This window comes from Miscanthus floridulus, chromosome 13, assembly GCF_019320115.1.
Source record: "Miscanthus floridulus cultivar M001 chromosome 13, ASM1932011v1, whole genome shotgun sequence".
Classification (NCBI taxonomy): Eukaryota; Viridiplantae; Streptophyta; class Magnoliopsida; order Poales; family Poaceae; genus Miscanthus; species Miscanthus floridulus.
Window position 1 is genome coordinate 65,434,313 of NC_089592.1, and position 8,987 is coordinate 65,443,299.

Consider the following 8,987-nt stretch of genomic DNA (forward strand, 5'->3'; position numbering starts at 1 on the left):
CTCAATGGGGTTCTATGAGAGTTTAATGTACATTAAATATGCTGACATGATATTATATTGATGAAGAGTGATATGATAAAAATTTCATGAATGAAACGATTTTGTATTGTTTTTAAAATATGTGTGTGTTGAAAACAGAAACATGAAACCTCCACTAGGAGCCTTATGGAGTTATCATCACTATAAATTCCGTTCTTCTCCTGCGAAACTTCGACGTAGGTTGCTTTCCAACCTAAGTTTGAAACTATGTACTACATGGTTCCATTGTTCCTAATCCTTGTTTAGGAACAAAGTTCCCCGAAACATGAGACTCCCAGTTTGGTTCCTCTCCTTCGAACCTTCGATCCAGGTAGCATTCCAACCTAAGATTGAAACTATGTACTACATTGTTCTATTGTTGCTAATCCTTGTTTAGGAACAAAAGTTCCCCGTACATGTGTTGAGACCATATTCCGTGTTCCGGGTGACTAAGAGTAACTATAATAACAGGCTATAAACTAACTAAATGCTGAGGTGAAGAAGAGAGAAAAAAACGTGTTGTAAGCTTACAATCGACTTAGGCACGAGAACCAAAAACTTTATAAGAGACATAAGTAAATCATGTATTAATAGTAAAGAGCTAACTATTATATGAATAGAGCGAGAAAAGGCAACAAAGAATCTTCCGGCCAGCAGCCGGCTATAACTGTTAGCCTTACTCTAAGGTTGCGAGAAGCCTCGTACCTATTTTAGTAGAGTTCTTAGAGCAGCTTCTATACTAAATCCAGAAGCTGCTAAAAAAAATAGTTATTTTCTGAAAAATGATTCTATAAAAGTGCTTCCGATTCATTCCACGGTCCACGCCAAGCACAATCGCTTTATGCCGAGAGTCTATTAAAATCACAAGAGTACATTTTCAAAAAAAAAATCACAAGAATTACTTTCAGCATAGCATATAACTTCTCTCTAAGAATGAGGACAGGAGCTCTACCAAAACCTCATTCGAAGAGCGATCCTGTTATCCATATATGGTACGTACAATTCATATTTTACAAAAAAAAAAAAAAGTTCCAAAAAAACCTTGATTGAAGTACTGTACTGTGCCCAATAAGCACGTCGATGGATCACAAGAATGACAAGTTTCAGTATGAAGTCGAACTCCAGTGTTGAACCAGACAAGAGAATTCTATTTCCAGCAATATCTATTTACTAGCTTGAGCTTAGAAATCAGCCCTGCTTTCGAATATTATTTTTCTCTCACAACAAATCAGCCCTACAAATCAGCCGCAACCGCAATAAGTCTTGCCGAACAAAGCCTTGCGGAGAATCAACCACATTACCTGGGATGGAGAACTGGCGAACTGCAACCTAGAAGGAAAAATTGGCCAAGGCAAAATTGAATGGTCACTGATCAATAAATTTCAATAAACGATGTAGGCTCCATGCCTCCATGGACTAGACGATGAAATTATCCATCATGTGGTTGATCACGTCTGCTCCATCAGAGTTTAGCCAATAGCTTTTAACCTGACATTGACCGAATAACAGATTATTCTGATGAGCATGTGCCAGGCATACACAATGTTGTGACTTGGGAGGATAAGTGCTAAGAAGTGATTGATTCGGGCAAGAGCGTGCACATGCAATGTCATCTTTAATAAGCAAAATAAAAGAATATTACTTCCCAGAATGAACCGAATGCAGCCTTAATAATGGTGGTGCCAGAAAGTCTGAAGTGCTGACAGATATTAACAAATTGTGTACTGAGCTTGTAAAATAGTCAAAAGGCATCTCTGCAACCAAGAGGTAACACACACTTCGCCAATTTATTCGTTTAGTATGTATCTACCAGGCATTGAAGATATAAATTCGGTTGCTCTTTTGTGTGGCTGTTGCTGTAGGCATGGCTGCGGCTGCCTCTCACGGAGTACTGTGCAAACAACAGCAGCAGCAGCAATAGCTATAACGAACATGCCTAAAATTGCTGATACCAAGCACCAACACCATCAAATAAAAGGATAAATTTGAACTATGTGAGTAAAATAGCCAAGTCCATGCAAGCACTTGGAGTCTTCTAGGAATATCACACTAGATGCAACACACAAAATACACAAACTAGAGAGCCCTCTACTACAATCCTGATCCAAGCTGCCCAAGGGAAGTTCAGATGCCAGAAAATGAAGACGACATCCAGTAAAAAATATGAACTTAATCAAAAGACACACTACAGTTTAACAAGTTTTTTAATAAAAAAAATACAGTTTGAATGGGCAGTGTTGGGATTGTAACTCTCCTTTAATGAAATGATCAGAAATTCTCTTGTGTGTTCGAAAAAGAAAGAAGTTATTAAAAATTTGTACCTGAATTGTGTTATGCGCAACTAATCTTTGGCTGCTTTTCTGGAAGCTCACATCAACACGTTCCCATGGAACTTGCGTAAGGCCTCTTATCATCTCCTCTGCATATAAGAGGGATTTTTATCAGCTGTTGTTAAACAATCAATTGTGGGGTTTGGGATAATCTAACAGCTTAATTTGAAGTAATAATTATAATGTTCTGTTAAGATACAGTATGTAGGAAGCTGACAAACATATCGGAATCATTAATGAACAGTACAAGTAAATCCTTCCATGTAGCAAATTTGACTGCAATGGTTGGAGAAATCACAAGAAATACAGCCTTTATAACTTCATTTCAGAAAGATATCCTCTCATTACAATGCAAGAAAAGATGTTGAAGATGCAGCAGTACTAATGGAAGACATGCCTAATTCCCTCGCCACAGGGGAAAAAAAGGAAAGGAAAGACATGTGGTTCATTTTTCTCTAGGTAGACAGATGTGAACCAAAGCTACAAGGTACAGCACATCCATGATGCAAATTCCAGCAAATGGCTTGTGCATTTCTCATAAAAAACAGATTGTCTGAGAAGTAAGCATACCTTCTGGATCATAAAGATCAGCATGGGCTTCTGTTCCATTGTTGTCTGTAACTTCCTTTTCAACATAAACAATATGTGGATACTTTTCATCGCGAACAAGAAGACGATGCTACAGGTGTTGAAGAAAGGCAAGTCAGCTCAATGACAAACAAATGATTCACTCTATTTCTATAGAGAGCAGAACCTACAAACATGCAAGTACTGCTAATACATACTTTTGGCAACTCATGCTGACGTCGGATTGATGATGTTCTCCATCCAACCATATCTTTTTGTTTAGTTAAGTGGATAACATGTCAGAGGTAAGAAGTGTAACTCGGCACTAATAATTAGTACACAGACAAGAAATGAAGCTGTTAAAGGATACGGTCAAAATTGGCATTAGCATATGCTACGCGCCGTTTGAAAGAACGCAACGCTGATCTGCATAAGATAATATACTGTACTTAGACTTGACACAACCTAAATAAAGAATAAAAGGACCTGATTTCTATACAGACACATTTTATCAATCATTTCAAATAGAAAGGAGAAGTGTACACTAAATAACCTGAACTGTAAATCACCAGAGTCATCAACCATTCGAAGGAGGAGTGGGCGTCTACCATCATCATTGTCTGTAAGGAATAGATGCTTTCCAGTTCTCCCAACAATCAAATGTGCAGTTTCTGAAGCTCTTCGCTCAAGGAAAGGCAGGCCACATAAAAAAGGTAGCTGCTGGAAGAATCTGAACATGAGACTAACATTACTGAAGAATTTGAATGTTCTTGCTCTACTTCAAGTGAAATCAAGGCACTTCATGATTATACATAATGCATAGGAAAACTAAATTAACAGAAATAACATGAGTGTCTATGAAATTAACAGAAATATCATAATTAAAGTTCTATATGAAATTGCATGGCTGGCTAACTTTCACAGATTAGCTAGAACATAATATTCCAACAACATTGCCAATAATCACTTTAAAGTTTAAACAATTAGTGGGTAGCCATGTGGAGTTAACATAAGAAAGAATAAACGGACTGATATAGCTCTTTTTCATTAAACAGCAAAAGAGATCCGGCTTACCTGTTTGTTTCCACTTGAACCTAAATGTGGTGATGCAAATGTTATGAAATTCATAGGTTCTAAACCAGCAATGTGACCCTCCAAGTGCTCAACATCATCTCTGCCCCCAGAAGATTTACTTCTACTATTAGGTTCATAGAGCCTTCCTATAGCATATCTGGCAACAAGCCCACCAAGAGAATGTGCCACAAACGAGATTTTCTTCACACCTCGTCTTTGCTCTACAACTGATAGAACCTATAATAATTCAGTTAGGTCTCAACACCAGACAATAAGGCTGAAATATAGTACTTCCATATATGAAAAGAAGCCCAGATACCACCAACTTGACACAAACTAACACGATCAACATTTTTCACTTCAACAGGGCATGTATACAATAATAGATGCATGTGGTTAGTTTAATGTAGAAAGAAACAAATTAGATGAATTAGCCAGACATGCACGTGCAGTCAACTTCTATGATTCTATCTATCTTTCTTGAAAATAATTAGCCAAATCAAAAAGATATACCTCATTTGCTAGCCTTTCACCCATTAAGTCAACACCGTCAAATGTTTGAGTGGCAGAGTTGCATTTACTTCCTGCATAAAAAAAGGTTAAGTCTGAATCTATTTACAAGAAAAGGCAAGAATCACAGAACATAGAGAAGATGAATGCCAATTTCAAAAGAGATTCCACAAAACTACATTTACACTTTCCAACCTATGAACAACACTATACTTCTAAGAACTTGTTTCAAGAAAGCACTCTTTAAAAACAGCTGCACTTTTAAGGGCTGGAACAGCACTGCCAAGTGTGGTTGACTACTTGACTAGGAAACAAGGCAGTTCATCCTAACGCCATCACACTGGTATCGACTAACTTGCCACACAAGGCATAATGTGGCAACATTGAAAAGTGCAGCTTGGATAGGATCAGGTTTTGTAAACTTTAGGCAAAAATAATGCAGTTCTGAAACCACTTTGATAGTTTGGGCACAGAAAGTCCATTTTTATAAACTTTCAAAATCTGCATAACTTCATGTGTGCGGTCCAGAAAGAGAAGGCATAAAAGAAGATCTATGTGCTTCCAGAGTTCCTTTCAACATAGACCTATAAGAGAATGCCTATCGCAATATATAATACCAGGTCATGTCAACTAAGAGTTCTGGGATGAGAACTATTTTCTTGAATAAGATAAGGTACATAAGAAGATATCCAGTATTTGCATGCAAGTAGCCAACTAGGTGATGCCACAAATGCATCTTATTACTGCAATTTAGGAACAAAGAGTGTCGAAATAGTAATGGCTAATACACACTTCCTCATATTAACCTTTGCTAAGTCGCCATACAAGGACATGGTTACTTCATCTCCAATTCTCCATGCCAGGTTCTGTTTCCTATGTATGTCACACTGTCTCCTAACAGATATGTCAAAACACTTGTCACACTGTGTGGTGGATCAACTCGCTCTCATGTTTCTCTTTCAAACAGTAACTTGTGTAATAAATAAGACTAAAAATTTGAGAAGTGCCTAACCTCCCACTTTCTAGTCAACTAGACAACTATTTGCATGTTGAATGGACTGACAGACACTCAATCCTCCATAATTATTTCATATATCTCAACTTCATGTTGTCACCATCATGTTTGTTCTAAGAATGCCTTCAGCACAAGTCTACACACCAGTATCAGCCAATTTCCTCAGCGGTTATTGTGTTTCAGCAATCTAAAAACGATTCTCTTTATCACGATTTGGGATAATAAACCAATATCCTCATGATAATATCCCCCAGAGCAATGTAAACACAGCACACGCACACTACTACCCATGACTCAGCGAGCAACTTTAACAATCCAGCGTGAAATGGAACAGCCTACAGAAAGGGGTGAGGTAACTCACGGTGCACGATCACCTTGTCCGGCATCCGCCTCACAAACTGCTCCGCCGCGAACTTCCAATCGTCCGCGCTGTATTAAAAATAAAACAGAAACAGGCGAAAATTTAGCCACGGCACATCAGCACGCGCAAAACGCGCGACTAACAACTACGCCGTAGCGCACGCGGATCCACCTCCCAACGAGGCCATTGACCATGATGACGAGGTGCTCGGGGAACGCCCCAGCCTGCGCCACTTCCGCGTCAGCACCGGCGCTCCACACGTCCTCCCCTCCGCCGCGCGCCGGCTCCACCTCCACCTCCGGCCGCTTTCCCTTCATTGCCTCCTTCACCGCGGCCGCCGCAGTGGCCGGCGACGGCGCCGGCCGGAAGCACCCCATCCATCTCTCTCTGCCGCTCCTCACCGCCGCTTCCGAGGAGCGAAGCACGAGCCGCAGCCTCGAGACGGCGCGCGGCAACCGGGAGGACTGGGCCCGGGGGGCTGGAGTCGCCGCGCGGCCCATCGAAGCGGCAACGGCGGTGATCATCCGGCGACGAGGAGGATGGGGGGCAGGGGGGAAGCTGTACCGGCCGCGTAGACCTAGATGCACAGCGCGTCTACTGGTGGTTACTCCCCGGGGAAGGTGGGGACCGAGGGAACGCGGTGACGAGGGCTGAGGAGTGAGGAGGGAGAGAAGCTTCGGGACGAGCAGGGCAAGGAAGATGACAATGATTGTGAGCTATATGACAACTCATACAACGGTATAATAATTATCACATAGTTATAAATTTTAGCTCATGATATAGTTTATTCGTTAAACAAATCAAAAATCCTACGTGGTACTGTATGAGATAGAGTATGATACCGCTGTCGTATAGCAATATACTTGCCCTAAGTTTGCATCGTTGGATGCTAGCTCGATAAAATGTGCTTATATAACGTTTTCGTTTTAGCACTTACTGGCAAACATGTCCGTGCGTTGCAACGGGAGAATAATCTATTGCGTTGCCGGTGGCATGAGCAGAGACAGTTTTCACACTCACAGAGTTAACATGTGTCCACACCATTTAGGGTTAAGCTATCATCATTGGCTCACATTCAACTTAACCGTCTTTAGACATGAGTTGTTCTAACTCGTATAAGCATGGCTCATGAGTCCGCATCATATAGCACAACCCAATACATCTTGGATTCGGACTCCATGTCGCGCTAGATGTGAGCTGTTCTAACTCGCATGAGCATGGGTTATATAAGCTCGGACGAAAGAAGCTCCGCTATCGGGTAGTTAGGGAAGGTGCCCAAAAAAGAGGTTGAAATTTTGGTTCTTTAATATCCATATAATTAGGTATAGGTAGATCTACAAGGCGTAAAAAATTGAGAAAAATAATTACATAAAAGCATTGACCTATAGATACAACAAAATCTTTATACTAAAGCATATGATATTATATGTTTATTGTGTAGCCCTAGTCAAAGCGAGTGAAAAAAATTGGTTTGGTATTTTTTTTATTTTCTGTAATTTTATGTGATTTTTAGAATTCTTAACTGGTTTAAAAGAAAAGAAAAGAAAAAAAAAGAAAGGAAAAGGGCTACTGTGCAGCTAGGTCATGGGCTTTGGCCCAGACCACTGCACAGCTAGCCCTAACCTGGGCCGAATCCGAGACCCACCACAACAAGTCCAAGCGAAAAAAGGGAGTTTTGTATTAGGAACCCTAAATTTGTTTCTAAAACCGTTTAAGCCCTTCTACTATTTCTTTGTCTCTAGCATCTTTGCATCTGGAACCCTGTTATTTGTTTCTAATTCCTCCTTCAACTCCTTCTCGTTCTTTGGTCGCCAGAATCAGACGACGGTCTTCCGGGCGGAGGGGGGAGGCGATGATGAGACCGAGGCGGACTAATAGGTTGGACGAAAAAAAAATTGATGGTAGAAATTTTGCCTCTTTAATATTAGGTATTAGGTATAGATACAAATGTTATATAAGCACTTATCACGTTACAATATTTGTATATCTAATAAATAACCGTAATAATACTTGCAAAAAAAGTGTAATAATGTGGTTCCATAAATTCTTTTAGCAAATTTGTCACGTATAAAAGGTCACCCGTACCAAGTAGATGAAAATCACTGCGCAATCTTCACATGCATGTTCGATCAAGATATGTTGCCTATTTTTCGTAATTATTTTCCTTATTATCTAAAATAAAAAAATATATTTCCTTATTATCTAAAATAAAAAAAGATATGTTGCGTAGGAAGGAGTAGCTCACTATAGCCATTCAGTTTTGGAGACAATTTTAGCCCATAATACGAAAGATAATTGTCAGCTTATTCGAGCCACGCAGATAGTCAAAGTGCATAGCTGAAATACTGCTTAGTTAAGCCCAGATCTATCGATATTGCTGACACAACACAAGAGTGAATCCCCAATACATAACCGCAAGATGTTGCTGGCACAAGAGAGAATATATAACCCGCAAGATGTATTCAGCTAGTGGCCTAATATATAAGTATAGCGTCAGAGACAGAGGTGAATATCTTAATTGTGCATTTAGCCGTTATGGAGTACTTTGCAACAGTTGATCGACTTTGGCATTGTTTTGATCTGGCCGATAAAGCGTGCGTTCAAACTAGACATGGATGTCTCAGCCAATACGTTAAATGCAGGTCTCTGGCTTCTTTCAATCTAACTTTTGCAGAGTGGTTTGGCTCCCGTTGGCTCCTGTCGCCGTGCATCAAGTTGCTTGAATCGCGACGTGCCGAAATAAATCTATTTTTAGGGTCCGTTTGGATTCTTGAAATTGAATTTATTCTAATTATAATTTAGACATAGATTAATTAAGTTAATATAGTTATATATGAAATATATATGTATATTTATTGTTAGGCATACAAGAAACATACTTATATATTACATTTCTATTGTAGGGAAGTGAGTTAAAGAGCGGACTATAAGTTGGAGAATAGAATTATAGCATAGTGATCTATAGAATCCATTTCCATCTCACACCCCTATTAATTTGAGATAGGCTTATTTATGAGCTTGAAAATGTAACGGAATGTCAAATTCCAACCCAAATAGCCTAATTTATTATGTAGATTTTAATATATCCAAAATAAAGGAATTCAAATGCCCC

The 8,987-nt window shown here is 39.6% G+C and overlaps 1 protein-coding gene across 2 annotated transcripts; it reads right to left on the minus strand.

Moving 5' to 3' along the window:
* Positions 1-852: 852 nt before the first annotated feature.
* Positions 853-6,590, minus strand: LOC136501005 (putative lipase YDL109C). 2 transcript variants are annotated; one of them, XM_066496493.1, is made up of 10 exons: positions 6,047-6,590; positions 5,876-5,943; positions 4,503-4,573; positions 3,990-4,226; positions 3,469-3,635; positions 3,286-3,341; positions 3,134-3,186; positions 2,919-3,027; positions 2,340-2,437; positions 853-1,506 (listed from the first exon to the last, which is right to left on the minus strand). In XM_066496493.1, exons 1-10 carry the CDS (start codon positions 6,397-6,399, stop codon positions 1,435-1,437), a joined length of 1,284 nt encoding a protein of 427 aa, XP_066352590.1. In that variant the 5' UTR covers positions 6,400-6,590; the 3' UTR covers positions 853-1,434. The 2 variants fall into 2 exon arrangements, with proteins under 2 accessions (XP_066352590.1, XP_066352591.1); XM_066496494.1 differs by having other exon boundaries at positions 856-1,506; positions 3,469-3,632.
* Positions 6,591-8,987: the final 2,397 nt, after the last annotated feature.